Below are 25,933 nucleotides of genomic sequence, written 5' to 3' on the forward strand. Positions count from 1 at the left end.
AATAAATACACAAAGATTACATCAGAATTGTGGTTAGAGAACAGAAGTGATCAAAGTGATTGCGCAGAGAAGTAGAGGAAAGGTTAAGGAAGACCAGTGGGAGGGTATGCACAGTATTTATCAAGGGGACTAAACCAGCTTTTTAAGCATTTATTACCAAACACACATAAGTGAATTCTGCAGATGTAATAAGATGTACTTACAGAAGCAGAGGAACAGTGTATCTACACACATGGCATAGACGTTAAAGAACCCGTGTGCAATCATATACGATCCAAATATCACAGTCTGTGAATAGGGGAAAAAGATTCAAAGACAAATGAAATTAGAATACATTCGAGGTCCCAACATACCTCTTGATAAATACATTTCAATAATGTTTTATTAAATATATATATTGTATGCGTGTGTGACCCTGGACCACAAAACCAGTCTCAAGTGTCAATTTGAATAAAGCTCTCCATTGATGTATGTTTATTAGGATAGGACAATATTTGTCTGAGATACAACTATTTGAAAATCTGGAACCTGAGGGCGCAAAAAAAAAAAAATTTTAAATATTGAGAGAATCACCTTTGAAATTGTACAAATGAATCCTTAGAAATGCATATTAATGATTAAAAATTACGTTTTTATATATTTACGGTAGGAAATGTACAAAATATTTTCATGGAAGATGATCTTTACTTAACATCCTAATGATTTTTGGCATAAAAGAAAAATCTATAACTTTGGCCCATACAATGGTTTTTTTGGCTATTGCTACAAATATACCCCAGCGAATTAAGACTGGTTTTGTGCTCCATTACTTAATATTTGAAAACACAAAAGAGAGCAGACAAATATATATATTATTAAATGCATTTTTTAATATATATATGCTACACACACACATACACACACAAGAAACAATTAAAAAATATATATAATTCTTACATTTTATATATACATACATACATACTATTATTTATTTATTTATATAAATATATATATACACACACACACACATACTATTATATATATATATATATATATATATATATATATATATATATATATATATATATATATATATATATAAGAATTATATTTCTTGAAGGAACAGATATATAAAAATGTGTTTATATATGTGTTTTTGTGTGCAAGAATTCTTTATATGTTTTATTTTATATAATATATTGATTTATATACATAAATCACTAAAGACTGATTAAGAATTTTTATAATACATTTACAAATTTATAAAATGCAAATAAATAAATAAATAATATGTATATAAATTCTAGAACATGAAGTTGTATTGCTTGTACTCACCAGCAGAGGGACCCAATAATAATTTAATGAAGGCACCTCTTCCTGGATTACTGGTATTTGGCGGGTGAAGAAAAAGAATGCAAGGACACCTGCAAAAGCATATTTACAACATCAGCAAGCAAAAAGAGACATCAATCATTTTTGTGTTTATCATTTATGTGTATGAAGGCAGAAGGTGTATGCCATGTCTGTGTTTGTGGTAAAAGCCCCCTGACTCTTTTAGTCTTAATGTTGCCCTGTCTGTATGTCACAGATGAAACGGTTGACTCACCCACACTCCCTGAGATCAGCAGTTTCCCCAAGAACAGCAGGAAGTCAGTCACCTTGTCCAGAACAGCAACTCTAGAGAAAAACACCCAGAATACTAAATAGATGCTATATATATTCAGATTCAGTCTTGGAGCTCCTATGTAAACAAATTTTTTTTTTTTTTTTTGCAATTTATTAGAAAACAATTTTTGTCCAAATATGAGTTCTACCAGACAAAGATGTTTTTTTTCTCCATGCATGACTTGCATGGACGTGCTAAAAATCATGCTTCACAAGTCGAACACAAAAGAAAAACATCAGACAACAAAACATATTTCTTTAATGACATGAGGCAACATTTAGCGAACTTTTACAGTGATAAACTTCATAAAAAAATAACATCCTAAAAACGAAATATCACAATAACTGTTAAAACATTATCTGACAGGTGTGTGTGTGTGTGTGTCTGTGTGTGAGAGAGGGAGAAACAGAGTCCTCGCAACTTCACACCTTGACAATGACATTATAAATGTAGCAGCTGTGCAGAGTTTTACCTCATAACGTTCCTCATTAACAGGAAGAAAGCGTCTCGCGCAGAGGCACAGAAATTCTTCCCATATATTGAAATCTGAGGATGAATCAAATCAAACAATAAATGTCAATGCATTCCTTCTTTCTGTCAGTCTGATTTTTGACAACACAGGTTCGACACTGGCTTTCATATTTAAATAAATGAAACAATTTAGTTATCCACATTGAAAATACATGCTGCATACAGCATAAAGTTTGGCTTGAAAAAGTGGAGTGACTCACCATAATGTAAGCATTCCTGTTCATGAACTTGATGAAGTGCTCTAGGCACCAGAAACAGCATTTTAGGCAGCACAGCAGGAAGCGTGTAAATGCATTGTGAGCACCTGCGACAAAAACAGAGGAAAGAGAAGCACCATTATTCACTATTTATTCTACACTATACAATATATTGTTGAAACGGTCTTCTTGATAGTTTTGTGGAAACTGTAACAAACTGAGACATCCGAGACCATCAGTGATGGCGAAAACGAGTCAAAGTTTTACAAATTAAAATGTGATTCATGCCTTTCAGTTTGTGGTCGAGGTACTCCAGAATAATCCGGATGAACTGTACAATGGACAGAATCAAAGCTCCAAACGCAAGAGAGCCTGTGTGATACCTGGAATAACATTGTGATGTGATTACAGTGAACAATTCATTTCAGTCCGGCAGCTCTCCACTCAGACACAATCAATCATCTACAAGCTTCTAAGACCACAGTCAGATGGCAACAAACCTTAAAGCCCTGCCAAAGGATGAAGCCAAGGGGGAAGGTGGGATATCTTCTGGCTTCCTCAAGGCCCAGTAATACGAGGCGAACGCCCCGGCGAGGGTGCACTGACCCAGAGCGATGGTGAAATTCACCAGCCAGAGGAAGACCAGCAAATTGCAGAGCTGAAGAACAAAGATGTAACGGTGGTACAAACTCTCCCCACCGTAAAAAGCAAATGTGCACTGGGAGGCTGGACACAGTTTAGTCACGTTGGATTGACTGAAGGTCTGAAACACATCAAAGAGATGGGAAGGCATCACCAATGTGACACAATTACTAAATCTGAATCAATATAAGGGATTTAATATCCCTTATGAATCCTATACACTGTGTATCTTAGATGATCACAGATGACAGGAGGGTTGGTTCTTACCTTTGGGTCACAGGTGAGGTTGGTATACTTGCAGTCAGGTCGCGTTGACATTACTTTATATACCGCGTCACCAGATGAAGCCAGGAAACTGAAAGAAGTTGTGGTTAAGGAAAATACAATACAAACGAGCTAAAGCTAAAGTGTGTAATATCTGTGCCACCTAATGTAACTGCTAAAATAAAGACTGCTCCTATAAATCTTGTATGAAAGCTGGTTTCTGCCACAGAATGAAAAAATAGGGCAATTCTGTTTACATTTTCAGTTACAGTTATCTCATCATTTTTTTTTGTGCCATGTAATAAAAAATAATTACTTTTTGTTTCACAATTCTGACAATTTTGTCTAGCAAATGTGAGTTTATATAACAAACAATTCACAATTTTCTTTTCAGAACTGCTACAAAGTCTGTTTATACTGTACATCTAATAACTATCAGAATTACAAGAAAAATAGTATGAATTTCGAGATAGTCACCATTATCTTTAAGATTTTTTCAAGATTTAGTTTTGTCCCAATGCCGTGCATTAAAACAAAACGTATTAAACCAAAAAAAGTTTAATTATTTAAATTATTAACCAAAGGTTTTAATTATTTTACATTTAAAAAATAAATTATTAAACATATTTTGAAACAAATATTATTTTACATCTGTACTAATATATATATATATATATATATATATATATATATATATATACACACACACACACACACATATAAATATATATATATATATATATATATATATATATATATATATATATATATATATATATATATATATATATATATATATATATATATATATATATATATATACAATTTTTGTAACTTAGGAATTTAAAATGAAAAAAAGAAAAATACACTTATGTATTCCTGTTTCATTACATGTAAAATATTTCAAAGTTTTTTTTCCCCCACGATATACACATTGTTTTTTAGATGGACCTGTATATATACAGTAGTCTTAAGTGTAAATTTTTCTAAATTGAGATTTATACATCATCTGAAAGCTGAATAAACAAGCTTTCCATTGATGTATGGTTTGTTAGGATCTGACAAGATACAACTATTTGAAAATCTGGAATTTGAGGGAGCAAAAAATAAAAAATAAAAATCTAAATACTGAGAAAATTGTCTTTAAAGTTGTCCAAATTAAGATCTTAGCAAAGCATACAACTAATAAAAATTAAGATATATTAATGGTGATATATTTATGGTAGGACATTTTCTAAATATCTTCATGGAACATAATCTCTTCTTAATACACTATATATATATATATATACACACATACATACATACATACATGCACACACACACACACACACACACAAATATTAACATATTTCCACTTAAAATTAAGAAGTACTAAATTTCATTCAGCATTCAAATGAATTTAAAATTTGGATACACAGCTGTAACAGCCCAGTATGCAATACAAAGAGCCAGAAGCAGGAAGGTGATGATGGGATAGAACAGTGTTGACATGAGGCAGCCGATAGCCCTGTAGGAAAGAGAGAGATAACGTATAAAACAACATTTGACAGCTTTGTTTCAGGCGTTTTTCCATTCTTTCCAAGCACCACCATTAAGCAGAAGAAAAATAGAGAAAGACAGGCAGAAAGAAACTTACTTGCTGCCCTCCTTTAGAAGAGCAATGGCAATACGAACTCTGTTCCGCAGGAATATCAGTACTAAGATGATGATAGCTTCAATGACAGCCAAGGAGATCACTGCGGTAAAACATCAAGCTGTCAGTCACTTCCATCAAACTGAACTTTCATCAGCTTGACAGTGCAGCTGCATTGCTTGGCTTGAGATGCATTATCTAAATCAAACTTCACTACAAACACTCATATATTAGAATAACTCACTGAATATGAGCCAGGTCTGAGTCAGCTGCAAGTAAACCCGGAAGTCAGTCTGGAATCCGATGTCTGAGATGGTGATGTCAGAGCTGGGCTTCCCCTTGAGTGAACTGTACTCCCAGTAACAATGCCATATCCCTGTAAGGGACAGTCAGGACACAGAAACTGAACCCATAGTGCAGAGCATTCATCCAAGTGTATATTATATAGTTTTTATTTTTGGGTAAACCATCCCTATAATTAGTACAATTTTAAAGTCTAGTAAATAAGAGTTTAGTTTTGCAGTTTTATCATCACCAACCATAGCCCACAGCCACGATGACCCCAAAGATCACCATCCAGAAGAGGACGCCAGCAGTGAACCTCAGCAGCAGAATGAAGATCAGACTGACCAGCATACTTATCACCAGACCACTGAAAACACCCATGAAGCACACTGTATCAGCCACACTGCATCTATCTGTTGAATTTCTTAAAGGTGAAACACTGAGGTTGTACATACATTAGGATCCAAAACCAGGAGCTGGCGTAATCCTCAAAGATTTTGACGCCCACCTCCTTTGCATCCAACAGGCTGGTGATGCCACTGTAAACGAGCACAGAAAACCATCAAAAACAGTCAACTCTAGTGACCGTACAGAGCAGTTTATAACATGCCTTATACAGTCCTTTCTTCATTAAACTAAGAAGCAATAGCACACTACAGTACAGTTGGTTATTATAGATCTACAGTGGTCAGGTTGATGTTTCACACAGGTGTTACCAGATGTTTCACAAGTGTTACCGGTGTAAACATCAGATTTGTTCTAGCGTCCTCCTTTCATGAAAAAGCCACGTTTTTCATGCACAGTGGAGGTGAAGGGTTAAAGAATGTACCGTAGTCAAAGTTAGTGAATCTGACACAGCTGAAAATGATGCTTTGATATTTTTATATTGTACATAAGTACAATGTTGTACTGTTTGAAAGGTCACTGGACATCGAATGTTTTAAAAAATGTTTCGTTTAGCTGAAATGTTTAGGAAAAACAACTTTATTTCTATCCCACTCAGTCTCATTTTTACTCAGGCCAAACTAAAATGAATATAGTGTGTATTCTACTGTATGTAAGTCTATGATGAGAAAAGTGCTTTTACATAACTACCATTGGAATGTTTTTAAAGTGCCCCAGTTATGGGTAATAAAAGGTCATATTTTGGTTTTGGGCGTCCCCATGAACAGGTCGACATGCATGCAAGGTTAAAATAACACATTAAATGTCTTATAATATGCATTTATTTTTACATTATTTGCTCAGTGACTCCCAAACTATTTGCTCAACAATTAATTTCTCCAAACCCCTCCTTTGCTTGACGCTAATCTGCAGTGATTGGTCTGATTGGAAAGGAACCACAGTAAAAGCTACTCAATTTAAAGTTGGGTTAAACTACATTAAAGTTACTTTTTAAATGAATGCAGTTATCAATACTTAGCTATAATTTTGTATACTTGTTGTAAAGGGGGAAAAAAGTAGAATAGCTGTACACTGCTACAAAAATTCAGTGCAGATACCTTCGCAGGAACTCAAAGAATCATGAATGATTCATATGGGAGCATGAGTCTGCAAAAAAACAACAACCCAGCATTGTCATGTTTCATCACTACTTGCTGGAGAAAGCAGCCTGCTGCTGGAAAGCTGCACTATACTGAAAACAGCTAACTAATTTCATCAAACTGATAAATGTTCTTTGAATAATGCTGATGAAAAGCGTGCTTCCCTATAGCGAAGCATTAGGTGAATGGAGAAGAGCTCTGTGTCCCATTTTTAACATCTGCATTTTAAACTCCCACACTAAGTTTTCCCTTGCTGAAAACACGATCAGTGTAGTATGTGTTCAAAACGACCTTGCGATGACATTAAATCACATCTTCCTCACTTATTTTTGCCATTATATTCTTAAAAAGCTCTTTCAGCAGAGAGACATCTGAAAGGCAGAGGGATTTTGTCAGTGACCTCAGGGGAAAAACACACACGGATGTGTTTTTTCTGTTCTACAGATTCTTTGAGAGGCTGCAGGTGCAGAAAATGCGGTGAGGGAGGTTAGTTCAAAGATAAGCAAAGGACAAGGTCGAGTTTCAAAGCTGACAAGAAATAGAGACCTTTCTGTTCCTTGCTGCATAGCTGTAACTTTGCTACAAAAAAAAAGAAGCATTGAGCATGTTACAAAAGACACACATGAGGCAAAAACCTTGGCTTTCTGCAATCAGGTGAAGAGTTGCAAAAAGCATCTGCAGATTAGAGTATAAAAGTGTCTGTTTTTGTGAGTGAAACTCAATCCAAAAGTACAATTGTTAGGGTTGTTATACTAGTCCTGTTCACACAGAACACATTCTTGCATTAAAAAAACAGCTAGATGGAAAAAAGCTAAAATACTTTAAACTAATATTACCAAGATGTGATGTCAAAGACGTAAGAACACATCCTGTGCGAACATTGTCTTGCAAACTAGTTACAAGAAACCTGCCTGCCAAAATAAGAAAACACGCCGTGTGACCTTTCACCCCAGGTGTTTAAAATCAGTTTTATTATGGCAGCAGCAAACTCATGCGAACATGCACAGCTTGACTTATTTGCTTAAAAGGCCAGATTCTCTCTGACCTTTTGTAAGCCCAAATGTCATACCCAGATAAAACTGTCCTCTCTTGCCTGGATGGAAAGACAGTATATTTAGGAAGAAATGTTGGAAATAACAGTACTATTTGTTTGCCTGCTGTATTTGTACAAATACACATATTTTTAATATTAAGATGCAAGATATTTCCATTCAAAAGTCTAGGGTCAGTAAAAAAAAAAAAAAAAAAAAAAAGAAATTAAAGCTTTTCTTTCAGCAAGAATACATGAAATTAATAATAACAACAAGTAAAACATGCATAATATGAAATGAAAAGTTGTTTCAAATAAATAATGCTCCTTTGAATCTTCTATTCATCAAAGAATCCTGTCGAAATCTTACCGACCCTTAACTTTTGAACGGTAGCGTACACCCACTTAAACTCTGACTCATACAACTCAAATGGAAACTGAGAGCTCCTTCAGAAGAGCATTCATTAATTAATAATCATTATATCTAATTAGGAAGAGCTGAGCGATTTTATGCAGGCCAGAAGATATTTTTAGACTCTTATTTATGGGATAACATATAGTCAGCCAGTTATTACCTCAAAATAAGCACCGACAAGGTAAACGAGACTCTGAAGGGGCTTATTTTGCATGGGTAACCGACTGACTGTATATTATCCCACCTAAAACACAGCTACTTAAACCAAATAAATATATAATTATACATGAAACATTGATTTGAGATGAAATTATTTTATTATGGAAGAAGACAGAGACTGCGGAGTGAAACTAGCACAGGTTTTAAATTATATGCCACATAATTACGCAAGTAAATTAGATAGTTTGGAGGCATTATATAACAACATTTGAATAATTTTGTTTTAGTTTTGCCTAACTAGTCGTCCTATCCGTGTTACTCTCAATCAAAGCAATTTTAAAGCCATACAGACCTTTTACCAGTATTCTATATGGGTGCTATGCACTAAGCACTACTAATAAGTGAACTTACTTTGCTGCATCTCTCAAATCGACGACACTTCTGGTTTTACCGTGTCCATCCTTGAAGCTTGTTTTGTTGGCAACAGTTAATGTTCCATTTCTGGTGATGAAATCAGGAAAGCACCTCTGGAGAACTGATGGAACAGCAAAGAAGAACGAAAAAATTGAAATCCCAATTAATTTTGAAGTATTTAGAAGCTGTTGAGGACATGTTTTGTGTCTGTCTGCTCGTTTATCTTCAAGGTCTAAATTCCTGAGAGGTGATAAGCAGCAGCTATCCGAGGGTTTGTTATCATTCTGTGCCTCCTCTGCTGATATTGAGAGGATGCAGTGACCTTCACAGCCTTGGCAGAGACTTCTTCTCTTTTTCTATATCTTATATAATTCACAATGTTTACATTAAAGCACAAATGATGGCTTCAAAGCGATCCAGTGGCCTGAACTGAAACTCACGATCTCCTGATATTCAAGTTAAATCTTTTATTTGTATATTTTGAATTACACATAAACAAGTTCTAACATGAATTAAATTGAACTTACTTATACCCATAAACATTGCCGTTTCTTTGTCTAGATAGTCGCTCATTCCTTAAACTTCTAAATACATTATTAACGTTGGTGTGCATATACATTTTAACAAAAATTTGGCACCAAGACAGGCAATTATAAGGAAAAATACCAGCACAGAAAGCATTGTTTGGACTATAAATTCCTCACAAAATAAAAACTTACATGGTCTACTTGGCACAATCATTGAGGGACAATCTTCATCCTGAAGCACCAGAGAAACCGACTGTCAAATGAGAAAGAAAAAAAGAAAATACATTTAAAAAAAAAATGTAAAAAAATATTCATGCTGCTCTCTACAGTATTTCTCCAGCATGTCAGGCCTGGCTCAAACACAGTTACCATGTGCGCTTCTAAATATGGATGTGTGAGAATGTGTGAAAATCCAGTGACTAAGCAGAATCAGACCATTGATGGTTTGCGTTGGTACATTTACGCATTGACACGCAAAGAAATGTGGGTGCCCGCTGTTGTGTACAATTGTGACATATCGGCCTGCTAAGATGAACCATCGTCATCAAAAATGCTCATGTATCTGACCATAACTGGCATAATATTCCTGTTAGACATAAAAGGGTTCCCGCTTTTAATTTACGAATTTCTATGAATTTTCAAGTAGTTTGTGATTACTGGATAACGATTATTCTATTAACTATTAATATATTGTTTCATATTTAATTAATTATTAAATCAATGAGTTAAAAAACTATTTATTCATTTATGTGCCGGCCCAACAAATTAAAAAAATAACCATCTTCAAGAAAGATTTGCTTACAAATAAGACATTCACTTTACTTTTAAATTTACTTTTAAGATGGTATTTATTTACGTGACTTTTCCAGAACTAGAAAATAAAATCGTACAAATTCACGGCTATGGAAACCCTGTTTCAAGGGTTTTCAGACTTCGTTGTGCATGTGATGATCACTGAATTTTTACAAAGTTTTGGTTCTTGCAGATACTCTCTAGTTTCCACATGGCACCTTATCAGGATTGTTGAAGCTCGGCTTGCAGAATTGCTTGTAGTAATCCCAGTAGCTCTTATTGCGTCTATAGTTTAATTGCATGTCGATGTATGTGGCAAATCTGTCTGGGCACTTGGATACACACAGCTGGGGTGAATAAGAGAGAAAGAGAGGCATCAGTTACAAAACAAGCCAGTGCTAAACACAGAACATTCCAGCTTCGAGAGAATGACAGATGGTTTGCAAATAGTGCATGTATTACCTGAGTTGTAGGGCACTGGAGGTTAATGAGGACTGTAGGATTGGCACATTGCAAAATATTGAAGTAAAATAATATGGCTTTATTTCTGTGGGGGAGAAACAGAAGGTGTTTCAATCCACCTTTGAAACATAAAAATCTAATAAATCTCATACTTAATATATTAAGTATGAGATTACTTGTAAATATTTTATGCAATTTATTAATTAAAGTATAACACCATTAACACCTCAGTTTGTCTCTGGCTCATACTCACGCATTCGGAGTACCCTGCTGCCCACAGAACTGCCCATAGCTGTCTGTCGGGTAGACCACTTTCCGGGCATCCCCATGCATCCAAGCTTAAAAAACATAGCACAAGTCATATCATCTGAATCATGTTTCTCAAATAAGTTTACCAGACATGCAATTCAACTTTCATGCATTTCAAAGACCTGCTGTAATTAAAAAAAGAAAAAAAAAATCTTATTATGCACCAGCAACCCTCAGTATTTATGGCAACACTGAAACTACACCCACTGTTCCTGCTAAGAAGGAACAGGCAGAAGCAAAGAGAACAAACATGTACAGGTGCATGAAAAACAAACTAAAAATAAAGTGAAACCTCTTTATTTAATTCGGAGCATAAGAGGCTCTTTATGTAATTGAATACGAGTGATTTGAGTCCAGGGAGAATCGAACACACTACAGCTCTGTAGAGAAGGATTCTGCCTGATAATGATTTAATTTTCTCCACTCAAGTCTGCATTGAAAAGTGAATTTAAGCTTCAAGGGTCACAGAATTTCACCCTGATCCTTAAACGGTCACATGAGTTGTCAGTGCACTTCAAAGGGCAACAGAAAAGCCAGTCGTATTAATTTAGCCTTGTCAGGAATAAACCGATAAGGCCAGAGCAGATGAGGAATAAAAAGCACTGTGGGAGAAACGGTGAGCCTTACACTACACAGACCCAATATGCATAGTTGGTACAGTTTATATAATATAAATTACATTTAAAATTAATATTTTAAACTATGTGATTTACTCCGGTGATGGCAAATCCGAATTTTATGCAGCCATTTCTCCAATCTGTCATTATATGTCATACTATCTTTCAGATATCATTCAAATTTGTTTTTAAAATTAGATCCTAGAACTTTTTGGAGGGCGAATTTATTTATATTTATAACAATCCCAGGCAGCATGTTTCCGACACAAACAGATCCAACAGTCGGCAAGCTGTGAGTCTCCCAGAAACGGCACAAGAGAAGAGCCTGTGACTGTTTTAACCACAGACTCCACATTTAAACCACAAATGATGTAACTGATCAAATGTCACAGTGAATGAATGGGTTCGTGTGAGTCCTCTTGCTTTTTTGAGAATGGACTAAATGACTGTCCTTATGAAAACAGCCACATACGGTGAAGGGAGTGTAACTGAACATAACAACACTGCATTAGGCTGCGGTTTATGACTGACGCTCCCCCGCCGCTTCTATTTGGCTGCTTAATAGCGCTGGATTCATGAGCAGCATTACGCAACCCTCTCTGCTGAAGCACGCGTTAATGAGTGTAACTCACCAACTGTTCCCAGAACGATGTAACCGAGGATGACGATGACAAAGATCACACAGCAAAGCACGTCTGTGCAGCCCCTGCAGTGGGAATGTGAGAAAAGAGAATGTAAGGGAGAGGATGTGAGCGCTAAATGAATAAATCACACTACATTCATAATGGCGTTTCAGTAAGTACATGAATAAGTTAATGAATTACATATTACTAATTAATCAAATGTTGTCAAATAAAACTTTGTGAACTCTAAATATAGAAATAAAATAAAATTATCCACTATCACAGTGTGTTAAAACACACACACACACATATACTGTATTTGTGATCATTTTTCCCTGCTCACTGTAACCCCATTAGAACAGTCCTGTGACCCATTTTTGGGTGCCAATCTACTAGCTGAAACCAACTAAATAGCAGCTTTGCAGACAGAGGAAATCAGGCTGAGGTCAGAACAGGGCAACAGAAAAGATTAACAGATGTGCTTCATCCTCATTTCCATATTATTCATCCAAAGTTGTATGCAAGTAGCACAGGTACTTAGTATTTAGTTACTGTTTACTAAATACTAAAACTATTAAAAACTGACATCATTAAATGAAATGAAATATATATTATATACTGTATATAAACAATGGCGTTCAAAAGTTTGGGATCAGTACAATGCTTTTTAAGCTTTATTTAAACTTTTTATTCACCAAAGAATCAAAGAAAAAGTATCACAGGTTCCAAAAAATAGTTTCAGTTTCAACACTGATAATAAATCAGCATATTAAAGTGAATCATGTGACACTGAAGACTGGTGACACTGAAGTAGTTGGTGATGACAGTGCTGCGTCACAGAAATACATTTTATAATATATTTTAAAAGTATATTAAATTAGGAAGCTAATATTACAAGTTGCAATAATATATTTTCACAATATAACAGTTATTTTCTGTATTTAAAAAAAATAGTACTGATCCAAAACTTTTGAAAGGCGGTGTAAATATGAGATGAATAAAAGTGAAAAATGTTGCATTGACAACTACCTGAAATAAAAGTTGAAGTTGAAGTTCTAAAAAAAATAAATAAATAAAAAAGGAAAAACTGAAAATATAAAATATAAAAATAAACTCTAATTACAAACATTTATAAATACTATTACGGTAAAAAAAAAAAAAAAAAAAAAAAAAAGGAAAAACTAAATTTATACTGGAAGTCCATCCTAAGTTATAATACACTAAACATACTAAGCTAGAAATGCCCAGATGATATACTCTATTTAAAAGTACTTAAATGCATGGATGAACATCTGAAAGTAGTTTTAAAAAAAGAACTCGGAAGCTAGCAACAGTGAACTTTAAAAAAAATGAGTTAGTTAGATGGTAACAAGACACAAGCCAGGAGGTCTGTAGCATTGAGACACAACTGTATATTGTGGTAACGTGTCCTAATCATACTAAACATTCATAAGTATATACTTGTAGTGCAGACAGAGTGTATGTATGCTTATTGGGACGTAGCCATACAGTTCAGTAGGACAGTAAACTTCAGTCTTGTGCAGTTCTGACTGCACTAAACTAAATCTGGCTAACCCCCAGCATACAGCAGCTTTGAGTGGACAGCTAATGTGGAGGACAGTAGAAATGAGTGACGTGTCTGATGTGTAAACTACAAACACAAGAGCTACAAACCCACAGTGTCATCTGTAACAGCGTTCACTGAGCTATATTTAAATTCTGCTCAACACAGATGGGGAGTGGGTGGTTGCGTTGGGCCAATTTCACACAAAGGTGCGGATTTGACATGTTACTGGGAGTCAGTGACATTCAATGCAATACAGCTTGGGTGATATTTATGGAGATACAGTGTTAATGGACTGGTGGAAAAGTAGCCAACAAACAAAACAAAAAAACTTATTTACAGGTATGGTTATTCTGTTTTTGAAAATACAAACTATGACTGAGGAACAGACCAAAATTTGTAGTAAAAAGCTGCAACCAGATCATTAAGTCAAAAGGGTTAAATGGGTCATATGATGCGATTTCAATTTTTCTTTCTCTTTGGAGTGTTACAAGCCCTTGGTACATAAAGAAGATCTGTAAAGTTGCAAAGACTAAAGTCTCAAATCCAAGGAGATACTCTATATCAAACACAAGACTCTGCTTTGACAGTAACTAATACTGTGACACATTACCTTTTTAATAAATTAACTCCGTTACCACATTTTTGGCTGAAGTGTAGCCTACAGCCTAACCTGTTTGCAGCAGCGACGCATTGTAGGATTGGTGGATGCCAACCACTGTAAACACAAAGATGCACCGTTGGCGTGTTTCTGTTTATTCAAGTATGCACGGCAGTCATTGCGAGTCAAGGCGAGAGCAAAACGAGTGTCTCAAATTGGACATATGCTCATTATTTCACTTTAGTTGAACACAGAGACAAAAACCTTTTAGTCAAATGTAAGCTGTCTTTCTGGTTCGAATGTTCTATCCTATACCACGAATTTCCAATCCGTGCACTCAAATTTTGTAAGGCATCACGATGCCGGTGCAACTTCGTGATGTCTATCAGCAATCGGCGATGGACGATGGCATCATCTATCGGCCCAACCCTATAGGAGAGGAGGTTATTCTGACTTTGCTATGACAATCTGGTGCTTCTGAATCAGCTCTGAAGTATGTTTTGTTATTAGTTTAAGTATTTGCTATTGAATGTACAAATGCGGAATTTTGAAGTCGTATGGACTTTAATGGTGCGTTCTATAGTTAGACATGATGTGATCACTATAAACTGCTGTTGTATAGAAAATGTCTGAGTGAAGAAAATGTTCCTATTGTGCTCCAAGAAAAAATAAAACTAAAAATAATTTAATCTCTTCTATAAATCATAGTCCTAGGTTTAATAAACAACAAACAACTAAAAAAACTTTATCAATTTATTACTGAGCCACTATGATAACTGGGTCAGCTGTGACGTGGACTGTGGCATCTCATTACAGCAAACATAGCACAGCGAAGTACTGCATGCTGTGCTAACCCAACAGAGATGTTAAGTGTTTTACATCAGCCAACCCTAATTAGCAGTAGCTGGGCCTTATAAATACGGTAAAAGCAAAGGAAAGCCCTATTAGAAACATGCTGGGTTGCAAGCTGTGACGGCCACTCTCTATTGAGAGCAACAAAAATACATTAAAAACCCATGGCTTGTTGTCCAATAATAGCAGAATTACCTCACAATCTGCTGAATCCTATTGAGTTTGAATGTTAATGAGGAAAAGCTCTGGACATGTGAGCAACAGTAATTGATTTCTCTGCTCCTGTGGGGTGAAAGCTGTGCTGTCCGCTATCACTGCGAACTAACCATTGATCCACCAGCAGCTCTGGATCAGAGCGAGAAACAGGCCAGCGGAGTGACAGGTCCATGAATAAAGTCAATATTTTTATCAATAACAGACACAAGCAAATCAGGACAAATCAAAAGACAATTCTATGAAGGTGCATATGTGTTTGTTTCTGGCCTAGCTGTAGTTTTGGGGGAATTATATAACATTTTTTTAAAGGATCTAAAAAGTAGAGAGGAATAAAAATAAATAAATAAATATTGTCAGAAGTAAATATTTAATATTCATCTTTTCTTAATTCATTTCTACTTTTTAGACCCCTCCAAGAATATTTATATTTTTAATATATATATTTCGTTTTATAAAATATATAAATGTTTATAAAATATAATTTTTTTGTTGGACATTAAATTAGACATGTAGGATTTTAGACCTACAAATTATTGTATTTTTAATGTTAGCAGTAACTGAAAATCAAATTTAAGATAGCTAATACAATCCTAATTAATAGCTCAAATAGTTAATACGTATTCCTCTCACCAGTTCAAATGTAGTCAGTTTATTTATTTAAATTTTTAATTTAGTGATTTTAACTTTTAAATTAGTGTTTTTAATGCTTTAAAGAGCAACTTTAGATTTTAACGTTTTAATGTTGTACTAATAATCATAAAAGGTACATCATTCATGAAACCCGAGAAAGTCTGCACGGCAAGAAACTGCCGATCAACTGAATGCACAAGTAGCAACCGTGTTAAAATGTGTTCATCTTAAAACAATTTCATTAAATCTTGGGCACAATACATTAAATAGATGGTTGTAGTCTACATTTTTTATTTATTTTATTTATTATTTAAGTTGCATTTTCTGAGTACTTTCATTATTGAACTGATAATAAAGTGAAATTATTATGTGAGAGAGACAGTGGAAACATCCATGCATTCCTATTGGTCAGCATTAGAGGAGCTCAGTTTAGCCTGCCAGTTAGCCTACCCTGGACCAGGGCTGCAATTCCCAAAAGCACTGTAAGCTTAAGTACATCACAGACTTCCTAAAACCAACCAGCTTACGATGCTTTTGGAAAATGCAGCCCAGGTTATATTCCAAGCAGAAGTTTCCAGAGTGACTGAGCTTGAGCTATGGGAAATTTGCTTCATGGAACTAAATCAAGTGACAATAAGTCAGACTAACTGCAGTCTAATGATATAAGACTGGCTAATTTGGTGAACTTGTTTTATGAAACAGTCCCCAGATGTTAAGTTGTAAGCTTAGTCAATAGTACTTAGAACTGGCTTTATTTAAAACAATGGGAAGTCAGAATTTTCTTCATTTATAACAATAGGAAGTTTCCTTTTAGATATATAAAAATTTTTCGCTCATTGAAAATCAATTAATTGTGTCATGTAAATTTTATAATTTTATATATATATATATATATATAATATATATATATATATATATATATATATTTTTTTTTTTTGATTAGACATAATATTCAAATAGAATACCAATAATAATAATAATAATAATAATAATAATAATAATAATAATAATAATATGTATAATAATATGTATACGTGTATATCATGTGATACATGTGGCTTCAAATGAACAAAATATCACAAGGAAGTAAGATTTACTCTACCTGTTGTGAACAGGTCCTCTGAATGTGGGGTCAAACTTGTGTGGCTCCCCTGTAATGCAAGAACAAAGTGTCAAAATCACATTTAAACCTAAGAATTTGATCTATTCTTGTTAGGAGCCATGTTAGTAGATTTTCTCATAAGCGGCAGATCAAGTCAAAGAGCAAACAAACTAACTGATTTCTGAAAAAGCCCACAATGAAACAATGCAAAACGATGTCACCACCATGTTGAGTAAACAAAGAAATCGATCAAGTAGGTCTGAACAGCCTCATAACAAAGAGCAAAGGCAAAGCACAGGCAAACAAAGGAATGTACCTGCCACAGTTCGAAACACATTGGGTAATTTTGACATCAAGCTCACAGAGTGACATTTCCCCTCGTCAAAGTATTTACAGTAAGTTCCTACCCAATTCTGCTTTGTAGTAACCTCCTTTTGGTCCGGTCATGTTCACTTCTCTCTGAATGAAGACACTGTGTGTTTTTATAATGTTGCTCTGCGTGTGTCACTTCCTATGAGGTGCTATCTTCTCGCCTTTCTCCCATCGGTTAATCATTACACACAAAGGCGTGTTTGCGAGAGGAGGTGGAAGAGAAATCAGCCTGGTGGGCGTTTGCGTCGCTTCCATCTGCCTCGCTCTCTCACTATCCACTCTCCACTCTTTCCTTATCCTCCCTCTCTCTCTCTCGCCCGCTCACAAAGGAAACAGAACTGGTGTCTCGCGGCTCAGATTGGTAGCATCCACTGACACACCAAACACAATGAGACAACAGCAATGCAGCCACCTGCTCAAAGCTTTGCACGCAAACACACACAAACTTAGAAAGTGCTGTTTGTATGTGGTTTAACATACAATCACTTTTCATCTCAGTGGAATTAACATCCCAATGTGCTACTAACACAATTACTAGATGAAATCCTTAAATTTATTTTGACAGAACAGGACCAATACGTAGGTCTGCTAGGATCTGTGCCAGTGTATCTGAACAAGCTGAGCAGATGGACATCAGCTGTCACATACGATGATTGCTGCCTAGGTGGCCCAAGTTTGAAGATCAGGCAGTGATGCCATCCTGGAAGAAAAAAAGCCATCTTAGCTGGTTTAAACTGGTTTTCAGATGACTTTAGATCCCCAAAACCCATATAAAACCAGCCATCAGACAACCCTGATTAGGCTGGGAGAAGTAGCTAAGACCAACAAGCAGTCTTAGGTAGGATTAAGCAGTTTTTTTATGTTCCACTGCAGCTTTATGATATCATGATGCCATATGTATAAGGCCATCTGATTTCATATGCTCTTAAGTCCCCAAAACCCCTATAAAGCCAGCTAACAGACAACTCTGACCAAGATATGGGAACCTGGGAAACCATCTTAGACTGGTTAAAGCAGTTTTTAAAGACAATGCAGCTTTATGATGCAATCATGATGATGTCCTGTTTATGATTGCATCAGAAGGCCGATATGAAGAGTGTGAATGGCATATTCTCTAAAGCAGGCCTGGAACTAACAATCACATTGCAATTTTGTTTAATCGGTGATATGAATGGCAAATAAATGGTTGATACAAAACAACCAAACATATGTCTTCTATACATTGTTTAAAAAATTGCTTTCAAAAACATTCAAATTGACTATTTCTGTATTAAAATATTCTACAGTTCATTTTCCTTATAGACATAAATGGGTAACTATAAGGTTTGTTCTCCATACAAGTGGGTTGGGCTTCGTGATCAAAAAAACCCAATTGCAAAAACATTCTGGACCTCTTGACCTTGGCAAAGGAGAAGAAAGGAAAACTACACACAAGATTTTGGATGAGCTCCAATAAGCAGTAGTCAGCCCTGCTTCTCAGTCTCTATTATCATGAGGCCTGAACTACATCCTGAGCTGTAAACAATGTGAATTTAATGAATGTCCACTCCTTTCAAACTACTCTGGGAAGAAATAGTGGAGTAAAAACAATGTTTCCTCAGAAACTGCTAGTAAATCTCACAAATAATTCATCATCAAGCAATAACACATCGGACTAAACTGAAAATAATATTTTCTTGTAAATGTACGCCAGTAATTGATCTAATTAAAGGGTTAAAGAATAAATAAATACATCAGAAAACATGCAGGTAGGTTGACCTAGGCTATCTAAGAGAAATAAAACACCACCGAAATAAAAAATAAAACACAGAATTGTCTCTATTCTATACTAATTCATATTAAAGCTAAACTAAAGTTATTCAGTCAAAAGCTGAGTGATTTTATTACGGTCACTTTAAGACCTAAGGTACGGATCCAATTTACTCACATGCAAAACGGACTGTGTTTATGTGAAAACTAGCCAAGCTAGGCATTTTGATGTGTGTAACTGACAGTTTAAGTGCAATAAACAACAAAAAGATCCTCAATTCAGCATTTATATGCTGTTTAATGGGTGCTTTGTTTGTGACCTGAAAGAACAGCATGCGAGAACCGAATTGAGTTATCTTTCATGTGTTACTGTGCTTGAACAGTTTACAATCACTTGAAAGTTTAAAATGACAAGGCTTATAAATGCAAGCAAAGGATAAACTTTCATGTCATTGCATCATTGCAACTTTACAACAGCATAACTGCAATAGAGATGTTATCCAACATTTCTACCATTTGACAAACTGATACGGATTTCTCCTGTTTACTGCCCTACAGTGACCACAGTTACACTTACAGTCAAAGAAATTATGAGCCTCAGAGAAAAGAGTATTTTACAAAAGAAAACAGTTATATACAGAAGAAAAAGAACAAGAGACAAGAAGGATAAAGAGACATAAATAATACTGGCAGACATGAGATTAAAAAGAGAGAGAGAGAGAAAAGAAGAACTGATAAGACACTGTGGTCAGGCGACAGCAGACAAACAGGTCAGGACATCTGGAAAATGCCCCTGAGGTATTATGGGAATAACAATGTTATCATTACCTTGTCCTGTCCCGTTTGAATATAGGTTTCAGAAGGGTACTCATTAACACCTCCTCGGTGGCTGCTACATGCTTTTAATATGCCCCTCAACTACAAAACATTATCAATAGGGATAATGGAATGGAATAATGAATAATGCTCTCAAAATGAAAGTTTGTTTAAAATTTACTCACCCTTAGGCCATCCATGATGAAGAAACTAGGAAAGTTGCTGGGATGGTTTGAGGGCAATATGATGGTTTTTAATACTGGACAATAAAAATGTCTCCACAATTTGCTTTTGGAGAAATATCATAGTATTGTGTTAAAGCGCATATTCTATCAGTTGCAGTTGTGGCGCCTCTGGGTCAATATACTGCACAATGTGACATACATTCACATTAGGGCCTGACCGATATGTTTTTTGGGGGGCCGATGCCAACACCGATATTAGGGAGAATAAAAGACACATATTCTTTATGTGTAGGCTATATTATAGTACAGTATAGTCAAAAGTTTGGACACACTTCCCATTCGTTTGTCCAAAGTTTTGACTGGTACTGTACATAGAATACAATATATAGCCTACATAAACAGAATATATATATATACACATATAAACACATTTTTAGCAAATGATAACTCAAATGTGGTGATCAAACACTTATAATGATGCAACAAACATAGGCCTATGTAGTGAAGGCAGGGTATTTAAAAATTTAACAATAAACTTTATTATTCAAAATGAGTCTGACAACAGTGCACTCAACAGTAAACTTCACTTCACTTATTATAAATAACTTAAATAACACAACAAAATATATAAAAAAAAAACTTGAACTAAGAAATTAAATGAGGTAACTGTGTGGCAAGTAAGCTACTGCTAAACCAACACGGTAGGTTTATGTAGGAACAAATGTAAACATATAAAATGAAAAAGTAATAATTATATTTTTTCACACAAACTGTGTTGTGTATTTTCTGGTAATCAAATGAAAATGCACAACATTCATATTTAAATCATCTTTTTGCAATTTAATATTCGCAGACACGGTATATCGGTATATATGAGGCATCAGTTTGCTGCATCCAGTGTAGACAGCAACACTGATTATAATGGGTTCTGTTCAGTACCGGACACACGAGCGCCACAACAAAATACAATAAAATGATTCTAGTATTCTTAATAGTATTTTGTAGTGGTGTGGGCGGTATAAACAAATAGCCTCTAACGTCACTGAATCTGCGGTTAAAAATCATGCAAAACTAAGAGTTAGAATCATTGTAATGTGATGATCAAATATAGATGTGGGTGGGTGGATAATTTGAAGCAGTGTTCTCAGGGTGAAGTTTGAGCTCATCCGTGCTTTTATACACTACACTGACCTAGGACACTGCACTTATTCACAATCACAGAAGTACATTATTTGCTTTAAAACCTCGCCGGTTAAACATTTAATATGCTTGCATGCACTTTTCCTGTGCGTACACCTGAAGACCACACACACTAAAAGCCTTTCAAATATAGCCTTATTACTGAACGAAGTTATGTATAACATCTGATGGTGCTAATACTGTCAAAAGCACACAAGGTTTACATATAAACACAGTTGCTTATGTCTAAAGTAAAAGTAAACAATTGAGAGACAAGCTGCCGACTGTCATTAAAGGGATAGTTCACCCAAAAATTATAATTCTGTCATTATTTAACTTTTCTTAAGCTTTTTTGTTATTCAGATATGTTGTTATTCAGAGTATTTCTGTTTGTTAACCAAAGAAGATTACATTTTTTGTAAAATGTTTAAGTATTAGTTGTTTTAAAGCTAAAAAGGCTAAACTATTCTATGTTTGACTCAAATTGAAAGAATAAAGAATTACATTTCTATTAAGGTTTATATGGATTTTAAGATGTAGCCAAATTAGCAATTTGAATAATTACGTTTATTTATTGGGTAACTAAGCTTTTCAGACAGAATAATTAAATAATTTAAACAAAATATTATGTAATTAGTAATAGTAATTAATTACTTTTTGAAAGTCATAAACCCAACACTGGTGCCCACTTAATTTAATATAACGTTCAATGGAAAACAGAAACTCATTCATGTATAAAAGAACCTGAGAGTGAGTAAATTATGCTATAAAAACAAAACACTATGACAGACAGATGACAGAATTTTTCTTTTTTGGATGAACTTTTCTTTTAACCTAATAATAAAACAACAAAAAACAAAGATAAAAACAATGCACTGCTCTTGACTGAGAACTTGGTTGCTTTCACTAGAATAAATGTGCAATTGATGTATATAGGGTTTAACTTTTTATATTTGTTAATTCAATACTGCTAAATTCACTTACTGTACCTGAAAAATAAAGCACTGTTGGTTTTATTTGTATTATTTTTATTTGTAATGTGTATGTTTGTTCTTATTTTTTAATAACAAAGATAAAATAAAGACAAAGATTTGTATCTTTGCTCATTTTGGCCTAAATATCTGCCGTTCTTTTCTATTTTATACTTTGTTACCTTGAAAGGCTTTATTTTAAAAAAAAGGGAAATTATTTTGGCTGTTCTGCCCAGACTACTTGCAAAATAGTAAAATCAACAGAACAAAAAAACGTGATAAAATTGTGAATAGTGATATTTCTGAAATAAAAAATGTGATGTGATATTTTTGCCATGTCACCCACCCTTAGTTTGATTTATTTAAGAGAACAAATGAAAGCGTTTTATGAAATGACAGCTCAAGTAACAAACAAAACTAACAAGCAAAGACTAAAGAACAGATTTACTGGTCTTGCCTAACCACTGAATACAAAAAACATACAAATCCTTCAAGCAGTCAATATAAAAAGAACTATATTTCCCCTAAGATGCGATTTGACTTCAATGAAAAGAGTGGCAATAAAGTTGCCTCGCTAACAGGCCGTCTCCAGAGACACCTCTTACATCACAGCGGCCCTAGACAGCAGATCAACGGCTTATCCCCACTTCTCCATCTCATTTATAATCTGTCCGACATTTAACAGACTGAGTGGTTCGTCAGTTTGCATGGTTTAATTGCATCAGCTGAACCGTAGCTAAGGAACAGCTGGTGTCAATCCTTTCCAGGTAAACTAAATTACCACCAAGCGAGACAGGCACGGTTTCCTCAGTGACACTAATTTCAACGGTGACACCTTCTTTAATTACAAACATCCTTCCTGCCCCATTTAGCATTTTGGTAATTAAGACTGACATCTATGTAAATGGGTACATTTTCAGTTTAAACAGTGTCATGTCATCTAAATAACAAATATATATATATATATATATATATATATTATATATATATATATATATATATATATATATATAGCACACAAAGAAATTAATACTTTATCTCAGCAAGAATGCATTCAATGGATCAAAAATAAGTAGTTAAACATTTACGATGTTAGGCAAAAACTTTTTTTATATATATTATATATATATATATAAATGCTGTTCTTTTGAACTTTCTATTCATATTAAGATGTACCACAGTTTCCACAAAAATGTATTCAATATTCATTCGAATAAGAAGTGTTTCTTGAGCACCAAATTATGAAATATTAGAATGATTCCTGAAGAATCATGTGCCATTGAAGACTAAAACAATGATTGCTGAAAAAATAGGCTTTGTGATCACAGAAACAAACAGTTATTTTACATTATACTAATATTCCACAAAATCACATGATTGTTTGCATATTTTTGACCACATAAATGCAGCCTTGGAGAGCATAAGATACTTGTTTCCAAAACATACAAAAAAACTGACACTGAAATTTTGGACTGTAGTAGTATAAATAAATTATAAATAAGTGTCAAAAAATAAATAAATCAAATATATAAACCAAACGTACTCCCTTGTAGTTCAGTCATGCTGAATATTGTTCCACAGCAAGTCCTATTGAGCTCCAGTCAAAATCCTCTGAGGTCTTCTTTTTGAAGTCACATTTCCCAAACATCAACTCTGACGAGATTTATTCTGTTTTCCCCCACTCTCCCTTTTTTACTGCTGATATGAATACATTAGAATGAATTGGCACAGAAGGCGACTGTCATTCTGTAGAAAGCTCAAGCCAAATGTGCCATGGTTGTTGACTTCAGATGTAGCAGGGTACAGTAATTCCTTCCTTGAACTGCTTCTGGAAGTCTCATCTCCCCCGCTATACCGCTTTTACTCATAATCTGGTTCCACTAAGCCTTTTTTCCATGCACACACATGAGTTCACACACTGAGAGCAGTGTCTTGCAGGCCTTGCTTTATAACACAAGCCTCTTTCACGGTTTCTCCATAAGGAACAGCCTGGGAAGGCACGCAGGTGCAGACAGCATGGGTTTGGTCGAATGGAAACTCTGTGTTGTTACTTTTTTCTTCATCCTACCAGAACATTGGAGTTCCCACCCCGTGGCATTAAGTCACAAACAAGTCCTAAAATATGCTGCATATCAATCGTGACCTCAATCGAAAACGGCTGGGAATCGAATTAAATGAAGTAAAGCTATTCAATCAATACACAAATAGATAAATAAATATCAAAATATTTTTTATTACAGAATAACAGAATCCACTCAGAAAAATTGAATTTATTGTAATAACGCAGAATTGTCACGGCATTTTGCCATATTTGGGATTAATAAATCAAAAGTTGGTCAGTACACAGTACACTCAATATGTGATATAGACTATAGTAAATATTAAGCTGCCAAAAATATATTCAGTATGAATCTAAAAATTTAACTTGTAAATAAATTAGAAATAAAATTATACAATTATATTATGTATTTTACATAACTTCTTATATTTATAGGTCCTATCAATATAATTAGTTTAGAATATTTATAAAGAAAATAATAGACATTAAAAAGGAACTAATTACAGTTTATTTCTCAAATTACTTTTTTATGAATCTGTAGACACCATCAAAACACATCAATCATATTCTCATGCTGCAGATGTAACTTGGATGTCATTACAGATATAAGCCAGATGACTGAGTGACAGACAGCGAGACACGTAAACCGTCAGGGACAGATGGACAGGCGAAGTGAAGACAGTGACAGACAGAGCAGATTGGTGAAGTGGGAAACTCTCTCCCTTTTAGACTCCTGTTTTGCTGAGTCAAGCCAAAAAACTGTTATATCTGGTATATGCTCATATAAGAGGCTTGGAGCTCAAACGCTTTACTTTCACGTGGCTGCTTCATTACTACATCTAATCAAAGAGCTGTTCTTATTTTTTCACCACACTGGCTCTTTTAATTGACGCCTGTTACTTAATGACAACAGAGAACAGCACTTTAACTGTTGTTCTATCATGCTAATTTATTGTGTGATAATGGCATTTGATATAGATGAATTTCACTTTAGGTTACTTAGTTGCATTCTTGGCACCATTATTTAACACTACAACTACTAAAGAGAAGGTGAAAGTCACATGGCCATTTGTTCACAAGGCAAAATGCAAAAGTATATCAAAATCGTGTCACACATCAAGTCACTGTTGTATTGCTCAGCTCCTATCTGAACATAAAAATCCTGCCAGTGCCTGCTGAAATGAGTTGAAACTGCTTTGATATCTCTCAAGGACACCAGCTTTAGCTTTGAGTCACAAGGGCAGACAGCATAGACATTGACAGTGGTTGAGTGTGAATATGACTCCTGGAATACTGCAATTGTGATTTGCATCTTTAGAACCAAAGGCATCATGCCAGCCTTTTTTTTAACGGTAGACACAATTGCCAGTCCGCCTGGCCCAGTTCATTCCACCGTAGGCAAAATAAAGCAAAAATTGAATAATGAACAAAGCTATCTAATAAATAGAAACACACTGATAAATATTAATACAAAATAAATACACTTTTGTCCAGCCAGGTCACATTTATACAACGCTCTACAATGCTGATTGTTTCAAAGCAGTA

The 25,933-nt window shown here is 34.8% G+C and overlaps 1 protein-coding gene across 3 annotated transcripts in view; it reads right to left on the reverse strand.

Moving 5' to 3' along the window:
• The window catches only part of LOC113075373 (choline transporter-like protein 5-B), a 28,200-nt gene extending 4,273 nt beyond the window's left edge, over window positions 1-23,927 (reverse strand). The window contains exons 1-21 of one of the 3 annotated variants that reach the window (XM_026248074.1): window positions 17,465-17,504; window positions 17,058-17,106; window positions 12,102-12,175; window positions 10,797-10,881; window positions 10,544-10,628; window positions 10,300-10,428; window positions 9,482-9,542; window positions 8,760-8,883; window positions 5,656-5,739; window positions 5,455-5,567; window positions 5,160-5,291; window positions 4,919-5,018; window positions 4,697-4,789; window positions 3,283-3,370; window positions 2,874-3,136; window positions 2,662-2,756; window positions 2,377-2,480; window positions 2,118-2,191; window positions 1,586-1,656; window positions 1,315-1,403; window positions 204-288 (exon numbers count right to left, since the gene is read on the reverse strand). In XM_026248074.1, the coding sequence (XP_026103859.1) occupies window positions 204-288; window positions 1,315-1,403; window positions 1,586-1,656; window positions 2,118-2,191; window positions 2,377-2,480; window positions 2,662-2,756; window positions 2,874-3,136; window positions 3,283-3,370; window positions 4,697-4,789; window positions 4,919-5,018; window positions 5,160-5,291; window positions 5,455-5,567; window positions 5,656-5,739; window positions 8,760-8,883; window positions 9,482-9,542; window positions 10,300-10,428; window positions 10,544-10,628; window positions 10,797-10,881; window positions 12,102-12,175; window positions 17,058-17,106; window positions 17,465-17,504 (2,038 nt within the window). Of the gene's footprint in view, window positions 1-203; window positions 289-1,314; window positions 1,404-1,585; window positions 1,657-2,117; window positions 2,192-2,376; window positions 2,481-2,661; window positions 2,757-2,873; window positions 3,137-3,282; window positions 3,371-4,696; window positions 4,790-4,918; window positions 5,019-5,159; window positions 5,292-5,454; window positions 5,568-5,655; window positions 5,740-8,759; window positions 8,884-9,481; window positions 9,543-10,299; window positions 10,429-10,543; window positions 10,629-10,796; window positions 10,882-12,101; window positions 12,176-17,057; window positions 17,107-17,464; window positions 17,733-23,872 lie in introns of those variants that run through there. The other 2 variants (XM_026248075.1, XM_026248076.1) reach the window with 2 other exon arrangements.
• Window positions 23,928-25,933: the final 2,006 nt, after the last annotated feature.

Source organism: Carassius auratus, unplaced genomic scaffold (assembly GCF_003368295.1).
Source record: "Carassius auratus strain Wakin unplaced genomic scaffold, ASM336829v1 scaf_tig00016945, whole genome shotgun sequence".
NCBI classification, from domain to species: Eukaryota; Metazoa; Chordata; class Actinopteri; order Cypriniformes; family Cyprinidae; genus Carassius; species Carassius auratus.